This window comes from Pelobates fuscus, chromosome 3, assembly GCF_036172605.1.
Source record: "Pelobates fuscus isolate aPelFus1 chromosome 3, aPelFus1.pri, whole genome shotgun sequence".
Lineage (NCBI taxonomy): Eukaryota > Metazoa > Chordata > Amphibia > Anura > Pelobatidae > Pelobates > Pelobates fuscus.
The window spans coordinates 30,006,470-30,031,233 of NC_086319.1; the positions used below are offsets into that span (position 1 = coordinate 30,006,470).

At 42.2% G+C, this 24,764-nt stretch overlaps 1 protein-coding gene across 2 annotated transcripts in view; it reads right to left on the reverse strand.

Annotated features, from left to right (window-relative positions):
- Window positions 1-12,472: 12,472 nt before the first annotated feature.
- Window positions 12,473-24,764, reverse strand: part of MET (MET proto-oncogene, receptor tyrosine kinase) — a 130,623-nt gene continuing 118,331 nt past the window's right edge. For both annotated transcript variants that reach the window (XM_063446852.1, XM_063446851.1), the window contains exons 19-21: window positions 20,442-20,607; window positions 14,583-14,719; window positions 12,473-13,824 (exon numbers count right to left, since the gene is read on the reverse strand). In XM_063446852.1, coding sequence (XP_063302922.1) covers window positions 13,614-13,824; window positions 14,583-14,719; window positions 20,442-20,607 — 514 coding nt within the window. In that variant the 3' untranslated portion in view covers window positions 12,473-13,613. The remainder of the gene's footprint in view (window positions 13,825-14,582; window positions 14,720-20,441; window positions 20,608-24,764) is intronic.

Consider the following 24,764-nt stretch of genomic DNA (forward strand, 5'->3'; position numbering starts at 1 on the left):
ATATTCTCTATAATATTCTTATATAAATTAAATTCAGATTTGCACAGATATATGTACATTCCTTCTAAATCATGTCATGAACCCAAGAGTATTAAATGAAGTAATTAATGACCATCGTGCACCAGTAAAGTATAATAAGGAAACAGATTCCACATCGATGACCTGTATTACTTTTGTAAAACAAAATGACAAATGTGTAAAATCATGCAATAAATTAATCCTGTTGCAATAAGTAAATTTTTATTCACATTTATGTTTCAAAAGGAAAATACACTTTGCACTAATGCTTTAAATTGTGCAATGTGTTTGCAATTTTTTAAGGGGCTAGTGTGAGGGCAGGTTTTCGAGGGTTGAGATGCAGAAGGGGTTCTAGACTTTTTTGTTTTTTAAAAAATTCTGTATTTTTTTTCAAGCTCACTGATGTGAGGAAACAATATTTTACAGATACTGTTAATAGATAAAACATAGTAGGAGACAGAGGCGTAACTAGAAACCACGGGGCCCCGGTGCGAAAATTGCCCTGGGGCCCCTCATACATCTACCTCTCACCCCAAACGTCCCCACCTCCCCCCACATGCAGACAAACAGATACACGTGCAGACACATAAATACAGACACACACATACACACAGAGACCCATACATACAGACATACATACAGACACATGTAGAGTAGAGATGTCCCGAATAGTTCGCTGGCGAATAGTTCCTGGCGAACATAGCTTGTTCGCGTTTGCCACGGATGGCGAACATATGCGATGTTCGGTCCGCCCCCTATTCGTCATCATTGAGTAAACTTTGACCCTGTACCTCACAGTCAGCAGACACATTCCAGCCAATCAGCAGCAGACCCTCCCTCCCAGACCCTCCCACCTCCTGGACAGCATCCATTTTAGATTCATTCGGAAGCTGCATTCTTTTTTTTGTATTTTTTTTTTTTTAGTGTGTTATATTTGAGCATGCTAGGCTGAACGTGCGTATATCATGGCTAGTTGCACTAAGGGTACGAGTATATAGCAGTACATTGTTGTGAAAGATGGCTGTCATGTTTAGGGTGTAGCTTGCACGTTATCAACTGTGTATTTATATCAGCAGCTCCACCACTAGTTATAAATCAAGTGTGAGTCACCCCATGAGATGAGACTAGTGTATAACATAATACATGAACGGTTAAGGTAAAGGCATGTAAGGAACTACGACAATAAACTCTTTAGGAGGTGAAATAATGACATGTTTAAACGCTTGCTACTTTACGATTAGTTAATGCGAAGAGAGCAGTTCATGTGATCAAAGGCATGGTGTGGAGGATCGGCTATAGTGGGACATGCTTGGCAGGCTGCTGTTTACTGCTTGTGCTCATCCGATCCCTTCTGGGCGCCAGGTGCAGACCCTGGGAGTCCCTGATACCTGGAACAACAAAGGCAAGTCTCTGGCTGAGTGCCGGGTTCGCGGCTTGAGGTGGTGGAAGCTTGTTTTGTCGGGTGGTCGGATCTGTCCCGGTGGTGCTTCACGTCCGGTGCGGGATTGTGGTGGCTTAAGGTGGAGGCGAGTGCTTGACGTGGGGGAGGCTCTGCATTTCTGTTTGTGCCTCCGGTCCCGTCTTCAACGCCTTTTGCGTTGATGGATTTTAATGGGGACTGCTTCGCTTAGCTGTGGTGGAGCTTGTTGGGGCTGTGGTGGAGCTTGTTGCGGCTTCCTGCTTGTTATTTGCTTCCAAAATTGATTAAAGAGTCTGTCCAGCTTAGACTCAATATCCTGCCATGCTTTGCTGGTACCAGGAGGACAATAGGGCTGCCGCCATATTGGGAGAGTCGCAGATGAGTATGTCAGCCTGGGCGGCTGTGCTCTGTGCGTCCATTAGCTCCAGACAGCCTCTCAGGGGTGGACCGGGATAACCCCCACCGGTCCGAGGGGGGGGGGGGTAACGGAGGTCCTGCCGGGAATCCCAGGATCGGGAGATCGGCAGCCTCTCCCGCCCGGTGAACACCAGGCCACACTTGCCACACGGAGGTAAGTTAGACTCTGTCGAGTTGCTGACCGCTATTAAGCATGTCGGGTCAGTCAGGTAGGAGCAACATTGCTGGGTCATCCCCTTCTGGGGTGAAATTCGCTTGTTGATAGCTGCTTAAAGTGAGATATTGAGGGAGCTCACACGAAGTGCGTCTTTCCTCCATGACAGCTAGGCCCCGCCCCCCGGAAGCTGCACTCTTAGTGAGAGGAGGGACAGTGTAGCTGCTGCTGATTTAATAGGGAAATCGATAGCTAGGCTAGTGTATTCAGTGTCCACTACAGTCCTGAAGGACTCATCTGATCTCTGCTGTAAGGACAGCACCCCAAAAAGCCCTTTTTAGGGCTAGAACATCAGTCTGCTTTTATTTATTTTTTCCTGTTTATCTAATTGCAGTTGCCGGCCTGCCAGTGTGTGTGTCAGGCTCACAGCGTATACTGTGCCCACTTGCCCAGTGCCACCACTCATATCTGGTGTCACAATAGCTTGCATTTAAAAAAAAACAAAAAACTTTTTTGACTGTAATATAATAGCAGTCAGTTTCCTTCACACGTGTGCATTTCAGGGCCTGCCAGGGCACAGTGTCACACCAGTGCAACTCATATCTGGTGTAACAGTAGTGTACATTAAAAAAAACCTAGAAATTTGACAGTGAAATAATAGCAGTCAGTTTTCTTCACATGTGTGTGTTTCAGGGCCTGCCAGGGCACAGTGTCACACCAGTGCAACTCATATCTGCAGAGGCGGCTCTCTAATTAGGCGGTTTAGGCGGCCGCCTAAGGCCTCGCGCTGGCTGGGGCCTCGCGGCCGCCTAAACTGCCTGTTGGCAGAGTGTGTCAGGTCCTCGGTCACTGACCGAGGACCTGACACCAGGAGGGGGCCCGGCGGCTTGCCCGGTATGCCGCCGGGTGCGAGGCCCCTCCTGGCTGCCCGGCCACCATCGCAGACACTGGTCTGCAGCTCCGCAGTGTGCAGAGCTGCAGACCATGTGACTCGCGAGAATTGGCCAATCAGAGCATTGCCGCGGGTTACCACGGCAACGCTCTGAAATCTCGCGAGACTACACGGTCTGCAGCTCTGCGGAGCTGCAGACCGGGAGCAGTGGCCACCGGACCACCAAGGAGCCCACTGGACCACCAGGGAAAGGTAGGCTCTCCCTCCCCATCACCCTCAACCAGACTCATCCTCACCCCCTACCACCATCACCACCCCCAGCCTCACCCCCCACCCCCTCAGCCTCACCATCACCCCCCTCAGCCTCACCCCCCCACCCTCACCATCACCCCCACCACCCTCAGCCTCACCATCACCCCCCACCACCCTCAACCTCATCATCACCCCCCACCACCCTCACCATCACCCCTCCCCACCCTCAGCCTCACCCCCCACCACCCTCACCATCACCCCCACCCCCCTCAGCCTCACCCCCCACCACCCTCACCATCACCCCTCCCACCCTCAGCCTTACCCCCCACCACCCTCACCATCACCCCCACCCCCCTCAGCCTCACCCCCACCACCCTCACCATCACCCCCCACCACCCTCAGCCTCACCATCACCCCCCACCCCCCTCAGCCTCACCCCCCACCAACCTCACCATCACCCCCACCACCCTCAGCCTCACCATCACCCCCACCACCCTCAGCCTCACCCCCCACCCCCCTCAGCCTCACCATCACCCCCCACACCCCCTCAGCCTCACCCCCCACCCTCACCATCACCCCGCACCCACCTCAGCCTCACCCCCCACCACCCTCACCATCACCCCCCACCACCCTCAGCCTCACCATCACCCCCACCACCCTCAGCCTCACCATCACCCCCACCCCCCTCAGCCTCACCTCCCACCCTCACCATCACCCCCCACCCCCCTCAGCCTCACCCCCACCACCATCACCATCACCCCCCACCACCCTAAGCCTTACCATCACCCCCACCACCCTCACCATCACCCCCACCAACCTCAGCCTCACCATCACCCCCACCACCCTCACCATCACCCCCCACCAACCTCAGCCTCACCCCCCCACCATCCTCAGCCTCACCCCCCACCCTCACCATCACCCCCACCACCCTCAGCCTCACCCCCCCACCCTCACTATCACCCCCTACCACCCTCAGCCTCACCATCACCACCCACCCCCCTCAGCCTCACCATCACCCCCACCACCCTCAGCCTCACCATCACCCCCACCACCCTCAGCCTCACCATCACCCCCACCACCCTCAGCCTCAACCCCCACCACCCTCACCCTCACCCCCCACCACCCTCAGCCTCACCCCCCACCACCCTCACCATCACCCCCCACCACCATCAGCCTCACCCCCCCACCCTCACCATCACCCCCCACCACCCTCAGCCTCACCATCACCCCCCGCTCCCTCTGACCATCACCCCCCGCTCCCTCTGACCATCACCCCCCGCTCCCTTTCACCATCGCACCCCCCGCTCCCTCTCACCATCGCACCCCCTGCTCCCTCTCACCATCACACCCCCTCTCACCATCGCACCCCCTCTCCCTCTCACCATCGCACCCCCTCTCCCTCTCACCATTACCCTCCCCTCTCCCTTACCATCACCCCCACACCATCACCCCCCTCTCACCATCACCCTTCTCTCCCTCTCACCATCACCCCCCCTATACACACAACAGACTTCAAGCAGCTACCCAATACACATAGGGTCTCAGACAAAAACGCAAACATTCTCACAGAGACATACATTCACACACACAAGGATACTCTCTGTCAGACACACTCTCAGGCACATACACAGGTAGACAGTGCATCAATGTTTATATGTGACACTTTTTTGTTAGTGGGGCCTCATGTTTGCATTTTGCCTAAGGCCTCATAAAGTCTAGAGCCGCCTCTGCATATCTGGTGTAACAGTAGTGTACATTAAAGAAAAACTAGAAATTTGACTGTGAAATAATAGCAGCCAGTTTCCTTCACATGTGTGCGTTTCAGGGCCTGCCAGGGCACAGTGTCACACCAGTGCAACTCACATCTGGTGTAACAGCAGTGTACATTTAAAAAAATAAAAAATAAAAAAAAAATACAATTTTGACTGTAGATTGAATAGCAGTTAGTTGTCTGCAAGCGTGTGTGTCAGGCCTACAGCGTCTACTCTGCCAACTTCTGCCAGTGCACAGTGCCACTCTGTTGTCATAGTAGCTTGCACGCATAGTACCACTAATCGAAAAAAAATGACAGGCAGAGGCAGGCCACCCCGCAGGGGCCGTCGTGGTCATGGTGCTGTGATTCCCTTTGGCCCTAGAATAATGCCCAGTGTTCAGAGGCCACGTACCCTGAACTCGAAAAGTTCTGAGGACATAGTTGACTGGCTAACACAGGACACCCAATCTTCTACAGCTTCCGCTCGGAACCTTGACGCACCATCCTCCTCCAGCTTAGCTTCGGGCACCTCTCAAGTTGCCGCCACCACCAACACTAGCACCACAGCCGCTTCACTTGATCTGTCAGAGGAGTTATTTACTCATCAGTTGGAAGAAATTAGTGATGCGCAACCATTATTGCCAGAGGATGTAGATAACAGGGATATGTCTCAGTCAGGCAGCATTACACACATGGACGTACGGTGTGATGATGATGTTGTACCCGCTGCTGCTTCCTTTGATGAGTTGTCAGATACAAGTGAAGCGGTTGATGATGATGATGCGCCGTGGATGTCACGTGGGTGCCCGCTAGAAGAGAAGAAGAACAGGGGGAAAGTTCAGATGGGGAGACAGAGAGGAGGAGGAGACAAGTTGGAAGCAGGGGGAGGTCGTTGCAAGGAGCTAGTGGCACAGTCAGACAGCATGCATCGATACCCGGGGTCAGCCAGACAGCATGCCAATCAACGCATGCTGTTGCCACCACCAGAATGCCGTCATTGCAGAGCTCAGCAGTGTGACATTTTTTTGGTGTGTCTGCCTCTGACAACAGTTTGCGGTGCGTTAAACGGGGAGTTTGGTCTGTCACTGTGAAGCGGGTGTAACCCTTACACTACCTGATCGATACAACATCATACCTGATGTTTTAAAGTATGTTATTCCAAACAATTTAGGAATGTTAGGGGATTTATGCCCTTTATGGATTAAAACCAGACTCTGCATCAACTATGTAATTTTCCATGGGAGTTTTGCCATGGATCCCCCTCCGGCATGCCACAGTCCAGGTGTTAGTCCCCTTGAAACAACTTTTCCATCACTATTGTGGCCAGAAAGAATCCCTGTGGGTTTTAAAATTCGCCTGCCCATTGAAGTCTATGGCGGTTCGCCCGGTTCACCCGTTTGCGAACATTTGCGGAAATTCGCGTTCGCCGTTTGCGAACGGAAAATGTTATGTTTGCGACATCTCTAATGTAGAGACACACACACATACACTCATATACACACACTCAGACATATATACACGTACACTCACAGACACATACACTCACACACACACACACAATTAGACACACATACACTTAAAGACACACACACACACACATACACACACTGAAACACACATACACTTACATACACATACACTTACAGACACACACACACATACATACACACACACTCACACACACATACACTTACAGACACATACACATTCAGACACACATATATTATTAATATTAAATGTCCAACCAGTCTCCCTACCTGGAGAGCTGGCGTGGATCTGTCCCTGGGGTCCAGTGGGGCTTCAGTGTGGCGGGCGGTAGAGTTCCTGTCAGACGCGACGAGGGAGCTGTGTTCGCTCTGCTCCCTTGTGGGCTGTCTACTGATGCCAGGAGCCGGAATATGACGTCATATTCCGGCTCCCGGCATCAGTAAAGGGCACACAAGGGAGCATAGCAGAGAGAACTCCGCTCCCTCGCAGCGTCTGACAGGAACTCTGCCACCCGCCAGGGGGCTCCATAAGGTGGCCACTGGGCCACCTCTTGGGCTCCCCTATGACAGGGGGAACACGGAGGGGGCGACATCTAGGCGGTACGTGGTTGCAGGGGTCATGGCTGTGGCCAGGCCCCCTGCAGTGAGGGGCCCGGTTGCAGCTGCCACCCATGCGACCTTGGTAGGTATGCCACTGGTAGGAGAAAGTTTACAGCAACAGTGATGCCAGTGAGCTGAGGGTTTTATGGATAATAAGGTGGAAATTATCTGTCATTTTAAACTAACTAGCTAGTGGGTAAGTATAGCAAATATATATGTATATATATGTTATAGTGCCAGCTAGCTGGGGGTGTATACATTTGCGGGGGATGAGGTGATTTAAAATGATCTAGGGTGGTCTCCAATGTCCCTTGTAAGTCAGGCATGCCCTCTTATAAACATTAGGTGCTAATTACGTGGGACTGCTATCTCTGAGGTTTAACGCCTTGTTGCCTTCAAAGAGTGTTGTGTCTATGGCGAGTAGTAGTAGAGGCGGTGAGGGGGGATTGGTGGTGGCTACGAAGCCAACCCAACGGAGTGCGGATTTGCATTTGTATTCTCGGATGAGATAAACATACTATGTATGAAAAAAGAACAGGTAAAGCAAACTATAAACAAACTTATGGTGAACTATCTATTGTTAGGTAGGCAAGGTGAGACAGGCTGTGAAAAGCATCAGGTGGTAGTTGCAGTGTAAGCGTTTGATTCAGCATGCTTGTAGACCAACGGAGTGATGTTCGTGGGGTCCCATCTGTGGGTCTCCGCAGTAGCCTTCCCTTGTCCGAGGGGACATAGAGAATCCCGTGGGAGTCAGAGGGTTTCCAAGATGGCAGTTGCTTCAGGCATATCACGAATCGGGTAGGTGGAACCTTCATGTGTGACCAGGAGATTACGGGATGACCGCCAAGTATATCTGATGTTGCGTTCTCAGAGAAGGGAGGTGAATTCTCCATGATAATGTGCTTCCAGAGATTTCTGCATAAAATGAGAGACCCATATTTTAAAAATGTATACAGGGAGGACCCTTTAAGGGCAGCCATTACCGTCGACTTGTCCTTTGCACTTTGAAAGCGTATCACCAAGTCTCTTGGAGCCGCAACAGGGGCTTTCCTAGGTTTAGGGATGCAGAAGACTTCATTCAGGGTAACATTCTTGACTTGTCTGGGTGTTAACAACGCCACCAACAAGCATCTTACATGATGTGGGAACTCCGCTGCTGGTATTTCTTCAGGGATGCTCCTTATCTTAAGATTCTTGTACCGCCTCTGATCTTCTAGGGTGGCAAATCTCTGCTCGGTCAGTGATTGCTGCTGTTGCAGGCCTTTCACTAAGTTCTCTAGTGCAGCCAATTTCCGTGCCTGACAATCTGAAGAGATATCCAGGGTTCTTAGTCTGCCCAGCAAGCCAGTGATGTCTGTACGGAGGAAGGCCACATCAACTTGGATAGTCTTTTGGAGACTTGTGAGCAGTTCCTTCAGTGCTCCCATTGTGGGAGTCTGGACTCCGTTGGTTCAGAGAAGTTGGTGCCTGGGCGGGTAAGTCAACAGTCGCCTCATCGAGTGGGTTTTCATCCGAGGATTCTGAGCATTCCCAAGATAGTCGGCCATCTTAAGCCTAGCCACTCCATGAACTTGTTGGAGCATATCCCTGACATTCATGCCCATCCAAGGCTTGTTGGGCTTCTGCTTCTTAGTTTTTCTGCCCATGCTTGCCTGGTCTGCAATATTGCCAGGTTCAGGGCAGTATAATTGGTTAAAATCGATTTTTATCGAAAGTTAAAGCCTGAGCACATGTGGTGTAGAGGTGCTTAGCTCTACCCCCTATTCTGCTTCTTTTAATGATAAATCTGCACTCTCCATCATAAAATATTTTCTGAGACACAATCTGGTGTAGATGACTGGGTAGTATTTTTGCAGATATTCCGGGTTCTAGACTTTTTTAAGCATTTGGCAAAGCTCTGATATTAGGTCACCATAATCTCTGAAACCCCCATTCCATAATCCTCTCTCTTCATCTACTACCTAAAAGGTCCAATCAATAAGATTCCCCCAGTACCATACTATCTTTGTGACCTTCTGCTCCATAGTCATATTACACTATCTCCAACCCCACCCCATAATCCCCTTCACCCCATCACCTTTTACCCATTCCGTTATTATTTTCCCAGATTCCAAACCTTTCAACATCCACTCAAATTACCCATCCACAATCCCTCAGCCCAGCCACAATCCCTCACCAACAACCACAATCCCATACAACAGCCACAATTCCTCACCTCAGTCATAAACTCTGACCCCAGGAACAATCCCTCACCCTAGCCCCACCCCCTCACTCCTGCCACAACCTTCACCCCAGCCACAATTCCTCACCCCAGCCACAACCTAAATTCAATAATTCCCTCACCATTCGGATCACCTACCACATTATCCTTCATACCTATGAGTGTAGAAACTTGGGGGTTAGGGGTTTAAGCTGTGTTTAAGAAAGATAAGAAAAATAAGACATATATTAAAAAGTTTACTTTTCCATTCTACTAGCAGACTCCCTAGTGGTATTGTTTATTGTATGGTCTCTCACTGGGATCTTTTTTTTTCTATGTCTATGCTCAAACCCATAATCCACTCACTATCTTCAGTTTCAACCACATTACCCCATATCTGTACTCTCCTCGACACCCCCAGCCTCAACAAGATTACCCTATCCCCATAATCCCCTCATTAACCCAGCCACATTACCCCATATCTGTATTCTCCTCACCATCCCCAGCCTCAACAAGATTACCCTATCCCCATAATCCCCTCATTAACCCAGCCACACTACCCCATATCTGTACTCTCCTCACCACCCCCAGCCTTAACAAGTTCAACCCATAATCCCCTCATCACCCAACCACATTACCCCATATATGTACTCTCCTCGACACCCCCAGCCTTAACAAGTTCACCCCATAATCCCCTCATCACCCCAGCCACACTACCCCATATCTGTACTCTCCTCGACACCCCCAGTCTCAACAAGATTACCCTATCCCCATAATCCCCTCATTAACCCAGCCACACTACCCCATATCTGTATTCTCCTTACCACCCCCAGCCTCAACAAGCTTACCCCACAATCCCCTCATCACCCCAGCAACACTACCCCATATCTGTACTCTCCTCACCATCCCCAGCCTCAACAAGTTCACCCCATAATCCCCTCATCACCCAACCACATTACCCCATATCTGTACTCTCCTCACCACCCCAAGCCTTAACAAGATCACCACATCCACATAATCCCCTCACCATCCCAGACGCATTACCCCATCCCCATAATCTCCTCATCACCTCAGACACATTACCCTTTCCGAATAATCTCATCACCACCCCACAGACATTATCATATACCCATATTGCCCTGGCCACCACAGCCACATTATCCCATTCCCATAATCTCCTCACCACTTTCAGCCTCAAAACATTACCATATCCCCATCATCTCCTCATCACTCAAGCCTCAACCTATTATCCTTATCTGTACTCTCCTCACCACCAGCCTTCACAACAATCCATCTCATCATCCTAGTCCTAATCAGTTACCAGTTCCCACACTCCTCCATCCTACAGCACATGAGGTAGAAGAAGCAATACGCTTTATTTGCCAGGAACCTACCTTGTATACAGTTCCTTTAACCCTATTCATATGGTGTGAAGGAAAGGCCATTAGCGGGGTCTCTGCCTGGTATTGAAAACCTTCCATCACGCAGTATGGAGAAGGGGTGGGGCATTTGGCTTGTGGAGCATCCACCAAATGTTTTTTGTTTTTTAAATTCCCCATCTGACATTCATTTGGTCAGGGTGATTCAGTCAATCAATTATCTTAGAAACTGAGGTCTAATGGCCCCCATATGTTTCTTTTTCTATTTAGTTAACATTGTTTGCCTGTTGGGCAATGCATATGTTGCTCTCTTGTCGGAGAGGCGTAAAGCAGCTCTGCTGTGGATCGATAATAAAATGGCAGACCTTGGCCCTCAAGCTAAGGGCATGCTTTTGGTGATCAATTGATCAAGGAACGGCAAAAACATGTGCATATTTTTAGGAGCTGTTGTCCATTCTCAGTATTCTCTTGCACCCTGTTATTTTGCTTCCCAAAATTTTAAAGGGTAAGTCAGACATGGACCCCGTACACTTGCTATTTTGCCACTATATTTTGTTTTCTATTTTTCACTAGTGCTTCATGACCTGTGTCACTTCTGTTCCCAACTAACTGTGCAGTGTGTCAGCTCCACGTACATATTCTTCAAGTGCCATGGCATATATACCTCCTCTACCAATCTATCTCCCTACTCTGGTAAAGAATTCAAATAAGCACAGAAGGGTATATCACAAGGAAACACCTTCACAGTCAGAATATTCTGTATGCAGCTTTTTCCATAGCTGATATGCATTTCCTGATAGCTATACAAACAGTTTGCTCTGTTTTCAGACTAAATCCCAGCAATCTCCTTATACATACAGTCGAGGTTTACAGTCTCCCAGGAGGTGTTAAAAAAGAACAAATTGCAATATTGCATAATTATTCTGAAAAAAAAGGAAAAATAATAAAATCATTTGTATGAGCAATTTCCAAAACCATAATTATCTGTATTTATGATGGTGCTAAAAGAGGCTCTCTTTCACAGTTCTAGTGTCAACTATATATGAAATGTATAAATATTTATCATATTTAATGTTTTCTAAAGCTTAACTTGTTGCTACATTCTAGAAATCCAATTAACTGGAGTTATTAAAACAAACATCTTGCCTCACCAAAAAAGAATGTTTATTTAGGAGTATAGGATTTTGACCTTCCCAGTCAACTGACATTCCCCAATCGACTACAGTTAAGAAAAATGGAATTTACCAAATATGTTATAATGAATTTTACTTATTAACTAGAGGTTAAGTGCCTGGGAAAGAGAACAGGCATATTCATATGACATAAGGAAAAGATTCCTGATATAAATAATGCTGAAATCCCCCAACATCTGCTTTATTTAAAGGCAGGGGAACCAAACCTGTCTTGGTCATTCAAGGTCTTTCAAGGTCGAGGCAATGTCCTGGAGAGGACATGATAGAGGTATATATATATATATATAGTTAGAGGCTCTCAGGAAGACAGCAGATGATGTTGGACCATTATCCATGAGGACCATTAAATATACACGTTTTTTAGAATTCTATTTACGCACACACTTGAATTATGAGCTTTAAATCTTTGGGTTGGATGAATGTTAGCCTGTGTCTTGTGTTGGAGTGGGAGCATTCATCTGATAATAATGAATTTGCTTCGAAGATTTAACAGAAGGTGGAGCTGTAGAAACCGAAAAGATTAATTTGCTGTTGCATATTTTATTTTTGTACTCTTTTTAAAAGATAACTATTGTTTGTTTCTTTCCTTCTCACTCGACACCAAAAGAAAATGATCTGTTTTAAACTTTAATAACAATAAAAAAAATAAAAAAAAAATAAAAACTTACATTTTCACCAAGTTTGAACAATTACACATGAAAGGAATGTTGAACATTGCATGAAAAATAAACATTTATTTATAAAAATATAAAACTTTAAATGCCATACATTAAATCAACAATTCCAGTTACATCCTACAACAAATAATCTGTACAGAGTTAAGCCAAAAATTCCACAGGAACGAACATTATATAACTTTCATAACTTTCTTTGACTCACTTTGCAACTATCATTGAATTGCCTCAGTGATCGCACGAGTAAATTACAGGAAAAACCAGTGTTAAAGATTGGTAATGGCTCATCATGGCGAACCAAATGTTAGTATGTCATGTTTTCCATGATGCCTCAGTTAAACATTCTAGGGTCAGCCATCAGTTTTGCAGATGAATGTTGACACCTGTATGAAAGTGCATAATCCAGTTTTGATATACTTTATTTATTACTATGTACTGTAAGTCGGATGTATCTAACAATTAGGTTATGATACAGCCCAGGCAGTAATATATTCCTTTGCGTTTATTCACAGACAGAACAGTCTTGCTATAACTATAAACATGATATTTTACTTGCCCACTAAGAGCAAACTCCATTTGTGACTCCTTCTTACATGCGGACAAGTACATGATATTGAACAAACAACATTTCCCCCAAATATACATATTTTATTTCTGTGAGAAAAAAACCTTTGATTTACAGACCGGCAATATATGCCTGATTAAAAGTGCTATAGAGGTAACTCAGAAATAAATACAGCAGACAGAGACCTCACATTATTTTTGGAAAGAAATTTAAGATTCCCCCTCCACAGTGCTTGAGTTAAATTTCTTAGTAGTGTGCTGAAAAATTTGGACCTATATGGGTTTGTGAAACCCGAAAAAAAAACAAGTGAACAGCTCTGTTGCGACTTCTGCGATCTAGAAAAGTAACAAAAAATATAAAATAAACAGAACGCAAAATTTTCTTGTACCATTTTCTCCGCAGAAATGTGTAGCTGCAACGGACAGCTCGCAAAGCTTACATAGTGCAAATTAAAAACAGAAAAACGACTAACTGACTAAACAAAATAAAACAACAAAACAAGCCTGGCAGTTCTGCCAATAAAACATTGAGAAAGTACTTTCCAAACGTTTTTGGTCGAAAATAAGAAGACTAACAATTCCATAAATGTCCAGGTAAAGTCTTGTCAAGTCACGTTTCCATGTCGAATTCCACGCTCTCTCCTGATGATAAAAGAGATGGGTAGGGAGCTGAACATTTAACGTTGACGTACGTGGTATTAACAAGCACATAGTGCTCCCCAATGAAAGTTGCGAAGATTGAAGATATTCTCGAGACCAGTTCAGAGAATGTTGGACGTAGCTCTGGTTTTGGATGCCAGCATTTCAACATTACGTCAAACCTGTTTTGGAGCAAGTGAGACACATTGTTTAAAAAGTCATAAAACGAAATGCTACAAATTGTCAAACGCAACGTTCAACATAACATCATTAGAAAATGCAGCTAAAACGACACAGTCTTCCATAGTTTTTTTTTCCGTATCTGTTTTTAATTCCAAATTATTATAGGTTTGTTAATATTTTAACTTAAACAATCAATAATCATTTAGAATTTTTGATATAAAAACCTTTTAGTTCTATAGTGTAGGATACCAGCCAGGGAGCATACCATTTTTAAGCAAGCTTACGTGTAGATTTCATTCCCAGCTCGGTCAAGTAAGGCTTCCATCCTTTTTTAGGTCCATGAAATAAGCACCAGGAGATGCTTGAATATTGGTAAAAGCTAAATATATTCTAAAAATAATAACACTGTATCATTTTTGTATTAGTGCGTGTGGTCCTTTTACTTGGTTAGAAAAATCCCTTACTTGAGGTACATAGTTTTAAATGCATTAATAACCATAAGTGCATTTTACGAAATAAAATAATATATACTATTAAACCACACCTCAAACAGATGCTAGCAAGTACTTACTAGCGGCTTATTAATGTATTAGCACCCCAGAAACATATGTGTGAAATATTACACCCAAATTTGCTATGTTTTTCAAGTCTTTTTGAAGATATGTCAGCACTTAACATTTTTTCGTAGCATATCAATGTGTTTGGCATTGAATTCAAAGCAAGAAAACTGAATATCACTACAAAAACCATCACTTACAGTGGATCAGGGCAGTATTCGGGCTGTAGCAGTCTTCGTCCTTGCAGTAGGTATACAGTTATATCAAAAGAGTTTACATCGGGATACGGCGGCGCCCCTCTAGTCATTAGTTCCCACAGTAGTACTCCAAACGACCACTGGAAATAAACCATGTTTGCCATCATCAGTACTGATTCTCAGATTTCTCCATACAAATTACCTTATTAAAATTTCTATGCACCATACCTCAGAATTAAATAACAAAACAGTATTTCGGTTAATCTAAACCTCTTACTCAAGCTTTGAAAAAGCAGAAATAAAAAGGACAATTTATCAGAACTTGACATGCATGTCATTGTATAATTAGAACACAACAGTAATAAGTAACAGTAAAGGGTGGAAATAAGAGATTCTCTCTAGGGCTACAATGTAGCCATGCTCCCTTGTCTATATTGAGGAATGCTCCAGAGACATTTTGACTAGTTGCAGTAATGGCTACGTGCGAGCTATTTATGCTATGGGACATATGCTATGGGGCACGTGGACAGTGTGCATGCATAGTGCCTACGCAATTCAATCCCTCCACAAAGACTTTGTCTTGGAAGAAGATCATCAAATGAATGCATATATAATAAGCAGGTGATTCGTGTATAGTTTTGAAAATAATCGAATTTCCTTTTGTAGAAATAATTGGGCAATGGTCAAGTGCATTGCTGGGTTTTTGTTTTCAAACTAATTTATCAAAGCTGCCTTTTTGGAACATGATGCTTTTTTGGGATTTTACGTGCTCTCCGCACACATATTTATTTATATGACAACCAGATGTTTAGTCTAACAGGAAATTATCCGAACCGGATTGACCCGCATGATATAGGTCAAAATAACATCACATAATGTTTTTTTCAATATGCAGATCTGTCAAAGTTACATAAAAACACCTACATTGGATTAGAGATTTATGTATGAATGTCTTGAACAAGTTGCAGTTTGGTCAATTAGCTGGCATGGTGAATGGTGTAATATGGATTCCACATTTAGAATTATTTGATTGCATTTTGCAGCTATCCTATGCATCACAAATAATTCACGTCTTTCTATTTCTGATTTCTAATTGAATTTTAAATTTAAGGCTAGAGTTGATGAACTGAAAGCATAACTGACTTACCTAATTTTTTCCATTTAGGCTATTTTGACCTTAAATTTGAAATGTATTTTGAATTCACTTTGAATTCTCACTTTAGTGAATAATCCTAAAAATGTTTTTGTTTGTTTTACGTTCTTGTCCGAGATAAACCAATACAGGCAAATGGAAAAAAATGTATCACCAGTTATCATTTTAGATAAAGCACATCATACACGACTTATTAAAAAAAAAAAAAAATTGGCGAATTGATAACTAACTTATAAACAGCAAAATCAAAGCTGGATAAAAAAAAAGTATAATCTAAGAGTCTTTTTTCAAGTCATTTTAGGGTAAGTTTATGAAAGTCAACTCATAAAAACTTGAAAAATAAATTAGTTAATGGGGGTCTGTCACCAATCTAAAAGTATTTCTTCTTGAGACAGCCATCAAGGACTTATTTGCATGGTTGTCCTCCCCAAAAAGTTACCCCACTGTTTGGGAGAAATTTCTGCTAGGCTCGAAAGCAGGAGTGAGCAAAATGGAGGTTAGAGTTGGGTTCTTTGTTGTCTGGATTCAGAACCCATAATTATCTGGCAGCTTATGGTCAGACTTCTTAACAGACCAAATTTTGGCAGGGGTAGTCCCAACTTTTGGGTCCTGTCCTGCCATCCCGACTTACTTTCCTAGTGACCTGCCAGTTATTCGAGCAAACCCGCCCCTGTTTTGAGAGCCGGTGATTTGATTATGTCACTTGTTCCCCGTTTACCACCCTACCAGTGGCATCACAATTCTTGGACTGCCGAGTTGGGGGTTATGCCTAAGGCAACAATCAACAAGCAAATCAAGTCCAAATGGCTGACACCAGTAAAACTGCTTTTGTAAATCAGTGAATGCTCATGATTCTAGTGTTTTCTACTGAAGGAAAAATGGATTATACAATGCCACCCTTCTGCCTCAAATACATAATTTTGTCTGAGTGGTTTGGACTGAAGCATTCATCATTAATGGACTATCTTCGACACTTTGTACGTTTGAAATAACATTTCTGATTCAATGTGATTAAAAAAAAGCTGGAGATGGATCGCCAGAATATTAATTCTCACAGATATATCCGTCATTTAACTACCTGTGTATCATTTTTATTTTGACACAATCTACAGTGAAACCAAACCAATCCAGGCAGACCTAAAGTATTTAAGAGATTTTGTAAAGTCTAACACATCCATGAAATCCCGTTACTAGAGGTGGAGAAATAAAACTCAATTGCCAATGTATAAACTGCTATTGATTTTAAATATAAAATTTAAGAGATCAATAAAATGTTACTAATGTGAGTTTCCGTGATATATGTTCCTCTGTCTAGGAATCTGTATTTAGCTTGTAAAATGTTATATTATTTGCACTTAGCTGTATATTATCTTCCTCTGTATTTAAGAATCCCATAAAAATTTTAAATGTTAACAAGCTTTCTTAAAACATTTCTGCCATTCATATGACATTATGAAAATCTATCCAAAGCACATCCATCCTTGTTTATTTAAAGGGACACTATAATCACCAGAGCCACTACAGCTTAATGTGGAGTCAACAGCCAGTCCCTGCAGGCTTTCCAATGTAAAGACTGCCTTGAGGGAAAAGCCAGTGTTTACATTACTGCCTGGTAATACCTCTAGTGGAAGAAACCCAGACAGCCACTTGAGGTGCTTCCTAGTACAGGAGATGCTGACTGTTACCCATAAAGATGCATTGATTCAACTCTGCACCAATCAAATGCTCTCAATGAGAGTCATTTTAGCTACAACTGAGTTTAACTTGCCACATTTCACAGATATCTGTTGCAAAATACATATACAGTGCTTTTAGAGAGGCTTCAATGTGCTTAAATATAGAATATATATATTAATCCTGATTGATGTATTGAGAGTCTGCGGTTGTTCACTTGTCAAGCAAGGGTTCTAGCAAGAAAACCGTACGTAGCCTTTATCATAACTCAATAGATGTTTTTAAAAGTTACAGCAGCTGCTCATTACCGTATGTGTCATTAATGGTTAAGTCTTGTAACTTTTGCTGAGAATCGCTAATGTTAGCGACAATAATTTTTTAGCAATTATCAGCTTATCAGTAACGTAATGAGTGGAGTGGAGATATGAACCCAATACTTGTAAAATATTTGTTAATTGAAAAATGGGTCAATCACTAAGTAAATAGATGAAATCAGCAGGTACATTCTGAAGGTTTTAGAACTTTTTACTACAAGATAACATACAGCAAATGCTACGTTTCGAGTTTCATGTTATTTGATCTCGCCTACAAATGGGATGGGAACACGTTATAAGACAGCAACATGTAATTCCATTGTGGGAATGTTTATGTGAGAAAGAAAAACAGTGTATTTGAAATGTTCAGCTATAAGTAGATTGTTTTTTTTTTTTTTTATCTTGGTGCAAGAATAGGAGAAGAGCTTCCCTTACGTCCTCATTAATAGGCATTAACCAACACACACATATCCTTACTGACAGACAAACACTGACATACGCTCACTGACAGACACATACTCACAGATACACATACACTGACATACACACACACACATACAGACACACACTCACTGACAGACACACATACACACACTCACTGACAGACATGCACTGCTATACACACTGACAGACACACACTCTCACTAATTTTACACACAATGACAGACACACATTCTCACTGATTTGACACTCACTGACAGATACACACACTCACTGATTTGACACACAGTGACACACACACTCACTGACAGACACACATTCTCATTGATTTGGCACACACTGACAAATACAAACCCTCACTAACAGACACACACGCTCATTGATTTGACACACACTGGCAGACACACTAACTGGCAGAAACACACTCTCATTGATTTGATACACAGTGACAGACACACACTCTCATTAATGTGACACCCACTCACAGACAGACACACACACTGACATACACACACTCACACTGATTTGACACTAGTGTTTTGATTTTTTGAGGTCCTTTCCGTGAGTTCCAGTGGGAATCCTTTCCCTGGGGTAATGTGGCTGCTTTAATATTCATGCTCTTCTTCACTGCTCCCTTGTGTGCCGTTTAATGATGCCGGGGCCGAAATGACATCATATCCCGGTATTCTGGCATCACCGCAGAGCACACATAGAGGAAGAACATCAGCGCTCCCTCGACACTTGATAAGCAGGTGTCGCCACTCTTACACCAGATAGCAGGCGAGTACTCTTCCTTTGTGGATACATACCACCTTGGGGACGGGCCTTCTTTTTCATTTTACCAAAAGTGCAGATTTCACTGCACTTTTATAAACTAACCTGGTTACACCCCTTGGCTTTCAATCAGACAACCAGTAATGTTACTTCCTGGTTTGTTTAGCTCAGTAAGGTACCGCAAATTCCCAAAGCACCTGCCTTGCAAAGACTTCTTATTGAGCTGCATTGGGAAGTCTGTGATTGGACAGCCACAGAAAGTCTGGGTGGAGTTAGATATACACCCAGTGGGAAAAAAATGCATATTACAATGCATGCATGTTTTATAGGGTGTACATCTACTAAACAATAATTTATATCTTTTTTATATTTGGGTAGTGGGGTGTCCCTTTAAAGCATTCATACTTTGATTCTTAAACATATTACTGTGCTCTTTTAAGCGTAGATTTAAATGCCAGTTTACTCTAATCTAAAGCCACACGTTATATTGTTGTGTACATTACATGAACATAGATTATATGTACTTCTCAAGGACATCTACAAAGGCACAAGCTCCGATACAATGCCAGTCCATGTGGACATACACACGATTATCAGATCTCAGTGCTTTCATCTCCTTCCAAGGCAATTAAATCAGAATTCCTTATCACTTCCTTTCCATGTTCAGCCTTCAATAAATGGATACTGTCATGGGTAGAAATTGGGACATCTTTTTTTGTGCTTAGTCACATACACGGGAAGATAAAGGATAACGCTAATAATCGATTGAGAGGGGTGCCAATAAGATAACAATAATCAATATTGGAACACATTGTGACAGCGTATCTTTAATCAACTGACAGCTACTCGTATTATGGCTTTTAAAAAAAAAAAACATGATTCATTATGCATTTATCGAGCGATGATAGTAGGGGGAACGGATGAAAGGACACAAAGTGTATTGTCCAAAAAGGCAGATAGTTAAAAAAAATAGATTGTATTTGCCATTTTTTTAAATTTATTTATGTTAGTATACTCTAATTTGAACCAGATCTGTTTTAAGCTCTAAAGGTTTAATCTAAGTGCAGTAACCACTTCATCATTCTGAAGTGGTTATTGTGCAAGACCCAAGATATTTTGAGATTTACGCCATTTCGTATGTCCTCCAGCTCCAGTTAATTAGCCAATCCCAGAACAAAAAGTTCCAGGGTGACTTTTTCAATTTTATCATATTTTTGCGTTCAGTGTGGTGTTCACAGAATGCGTACACAGCTTGTCGTGGGCTTTCATTTCTGTAGAGAGTGCGGTCTGCTCATTGTAAAGCGCTACGGAATCTGTTGGCGCTATATAAATGACAATAATAATAATAATAATGTGGTCATCAATACAATGCATTAAAAAGTCAATAACAGCCTGGAATGCCTCATTTATATATATTTTTGCCCTCTTGATAATTACTTCTGTAACATTTTCATAGAATTACCCTCAGAAATATTATCTTTTTCAAAATAAGAGAGGTATAATTACCACGTCAGACTTCGTAGTGAACTTCTGTGTTTGCAAGCTTTCTAGCGCCATCCACTTTACTGGTAGTTTGGCTCCAGTCTTGTTGTGCACACTGTAATATTCCTTATCATAAACATCTCTTGCAAGTCCAAAGTCTGCAACCTTGACAGTAAAGGTCTCATCAAGCCTAAAACAAAATTCAAACAATATAAGACAGGTCAAAACATGTATCAAACAGTAAAAGGGACACTAGAGTCATCAAAACAAATTTAGCCTAATTAACCCCTTAAGGACAGAGCTTCAGAAGCTTGACTTACGCTTAATGACACAAGCAATTTTTGCATTTTCTTGCTGTTTGCGTTCAACTGCAATTTGCATCTCTCTCATTTATTGCACCGACACATATTATATACTGTTTTTTAAAGGACAGAAAGGGCTTTAATTTGATATAACATATATATATATATAAATGCTTACTTATTATAAAAAAAATACAGAAAAATGCAAAAAAAATGAAAAATATTGTTTTTTTTTACAGTTTTTGCAATCATAATGTGTGCATAATGAGTGCAGGTTAAGGAAAGTAATTAAAAATAAATTCATTTATTTGTTCTGATTTACAGAATATATAATGTGTCTGGGATTTTAAGTTTTTTTTGGTAGTTACAGGTCACAAAGCACAAGGAGTAAAATAAAATTTTAATGTGGAGCGATTTTAGAATTTGGTATGTTTGTCTTGTAAGCCTAATAGCCATAAAATAAAACAAAATTGCCACACAAAAGTATATATTTATATAAAGTAGACATCACAGGCTATTTACCTAAGGTTGTTTTGACACTTTCTACGTAGCCATTTTACCGCCAACCTCTGCTAAATATTGGAGTAAAATTGTGATTTTGGGGGGTTTTCGCACACAAACGTATAACAAAGAACTTCTCATGTGTATTTTGTAAAGTTGGTGTGTGCTATTCCTGTACAAAGTTTTATTATGTGTTCAGTTACTTCTGCTGAGTACAACGGTACCCCCATTGTATGTCTTTGGCACTATTTTGTGAAGCTACAGTGCCATATAGGAGACCTGTCCTTTTCAGTATTCACAGTAGAATTTTGAGAGACGGATTTAATGAGCCTATGCTTCCATTTGGGGTATTATAACAGTTTGACTGTTCAAAAACCCCAACAAAGGCCTACCATTTGTAAAAGTAGACACTCCAGGGTATCTCATAAGGTGCATATTGTGCCTTAACATGCCCCCATTTTTTTACCATTACATGCCAAAGTATGTGGTAAAAAATAATTTTGTGCATTTTTTACATACGGATTGCATTTTTGCTGGGCATTTTGTATATTTCATATGTGCCACTAAGTTCAAACCCCCCAAATTATGCTCAGCTAAGTCTTCTGAGTAAAAGGACACCCCCATTGTATGTCTATGGCACTATTTCGTGAAGCTACAGTGCCATACAGGAGACCTGTCCTTTTCAGTATTCACAGTAGAATTTTGAGAGACGGATTTAATGAGCCTATGCTTCCATTTGGGGTATTATAACAGTTTGACTGTTCAAAAACCCCCACAAAGGCCTACCATTTGTAAAAGTAGACACTCCAGGGTATCTCATAAGGTGCATATTGTGCCTTAACATGCCCCCATTTTTTTACCATTACATGCCAAAGTATGTGGTAAAAAATAATTTTGTGCATTTTTTACATACAGATTGCATTTTTGCTGGGCATTTTGTATATTTCATATGTGCCACTAAGTTCAAACCCCCCAAATTATGCTCAGCTAAGTCTTCTGAGTAAAAGGACACCCCCATTGTATGTCTATGGCACTATTTCGTGAAGCTACAGTGCCATACAGGAGACCTGTCCTTTTCAGTATTCACAGTAGAATTTTGAGAGACGGATTTAATGAGCCTATGCTTCCATTTGGGGTATTATAACAGTTTGACTGTTCAAAAACCCCCACAAAGGCCTACCATTTGTAAAAGTAGACACTCCAGGGTATCTCATAAGGTGCATATTGTGCCTTAACATGCCCCCATTTTTTTACCATTACATGCCAAAGTATGTGGTAAAAAATAATTTTGTGCATTTTTTACATACGGATTGCATTTTTGCTGGGCATTTTGTATATTTCATATGTGCCACTAAGTTCAAACCCCCCAAATTATGCTCAGCTAAGTCTTCTGAGTAAAAAGACATCCCCAATGAATGTCTTTGGCACTATTTTGTGAAGCTACAGTGGCATATTGGAGACCAAGCCATATCAGTTTTTACAGAACTTTGAATTTTGACGCTGGGCCTATGTGCAATTTCCAAGCATCTTCGTAAGTTTTAAATTCAAACTACCCCACAAAGGCCTACCATTTCTTAAAGTAGACACCCCAGGGTATTTCAAAAGGCATATTTTGAACCTTAGCGTGGGATAATTTTTCCGCTAGCTTGTACCAGGTGTAGTGGTAATAAGCGTTTTTTCTGCCTTTTTGACACACAAAGTGAGTTTGCACAGTATATTTTGCAAACCTTATGTGTACCACCACTCTATAATACTTTATATGTTGCTCAGCTATGTCGTCAGAGTACAAAAATACCCCCGTATGTACCTTTGCCAGGTATATGTGGACATCGGAGGGGCACATTTGGGACACAGCCATTCCATTTTTTTTCAAACTTTAAATTTTTACGCTGTGCCCATGTCCCATTTTAGAGTATTTTACCAGGCTATATAATCCAAATACCCCATAAAGCCATACCATTTCTTAAAGAAGACATCCCAGGGTATTTCAAAAGGCATATTTTGAAAATTAGTGTGGGATCATTTTTCCGCTATCTTGTACCAGGTGTAGTGGTAATAAGCGTTTTTTCTGCCTTTTTGACACACAAAGTGAGTTTGCACAGTATATTTTGCAAACCTTATGTGTACCACCACTCTATAATACTTTATATGTTGCTCAGCTATGTCGGCTGAGTACAAAAATACCCCCGTATGTACCTTTGCCAGGTATATGTGGACATCGGAGGGGCACATTTGGGACACAGTCATTCCATTTTTTTTCAAACTTTAAATTTTTACGCTGTGCCCATGTCCCATTTTAGAGTATTTTACCAGGCTATATAATCCAAATACCCCATAAAGCCATACCATTTCTTAAAGAAGACATCCCAGGGTATTTCAAAAGGCATATTTTGAAAATTAGTGTGGGATAATTTTTCCGCTAGCTTGTACCAGGTGTAGTGGTAATAAGCGTTTTTTCTGCCTTTTTGACACACAAAGTGAGTTTGCACAGTATATTTTGCAAACCTTATGTGTACCACCACTCTATAATACTTTATATGTTGCTCAGCTATGTCGGCTGAGTACAAAAATACCCCCGTATGTACCTTTGCCAGGTATATGTGGACATCGGAGGGGCACATTTGGGACACAGCCATTCCATTTTTTTTCAAACTTTAAATTTTTACGCTGTGCCCATGTCCCATTTTAGAGTATTTTACCAGGCTATATAATCCAAATACCCCATAAAGCCATACCATTTCTTAAAGAAGACATCCCAGGGTATTTCAAAAGGCATATTTTGAACCTTAGCGTGGGATCATTTTTCCGCTAGCTTGTACCAGGTGTAGTGGTAATGAGCGTTATTAAATTAATTTTGTAACTTTTTAAAACTTTTTTTACTTTTTAAAACTATTTTTTAAACTTTTGTTTTGCTTATTCATTTTTTTAAAGTTTCCTAAACTTTCGTAAAACTTTTTTTTTACAGATTTAACATTTTTCTAAGCTTTTTCTTTTACCGTTAACCCCTAACTAGCAGTAAGCAGCACTAACAGTAAATTCCCCATTTTCCCATAACTCCCACCCACCCCAGCTAGCAAAATATTTAATTATACAATATTTAAATTAGTTAATTAAATTAATTTAACCCCTGAGGGTTAAAAAATAAATAAAAGTTAATTGTCAGGGGTTAAAAAAAAATTAGATCACAGTATAATACTGTGATCTGTATTTTGATCACTGTAGGCAGTGATAGACTGGCAGGTAAGGGGTTAATTTTTATTTGGACTGGGTAAAGGGTTTATTTTTTTTTTATTTTTTACTTAAACGTTATTAAAACTTTTTTTTTACTTAATTTTTTAACTTTTTAAAGCTTATTTTAAAACTTTTTTTAACTTTAACCCCTAGTTAGCCTAACACTAAATCCCCCAATTCCCCACTAACTTCCACCCTCCCCAGCTAGCTAAATTTATCATTTTAAAATATTTAAATTAATTAATAAAATAAATTTAACCCCTGAGGGTTAAAAAAAAAAAGAATTAACCCTCAGGGGTTAAAAAAAAAATCA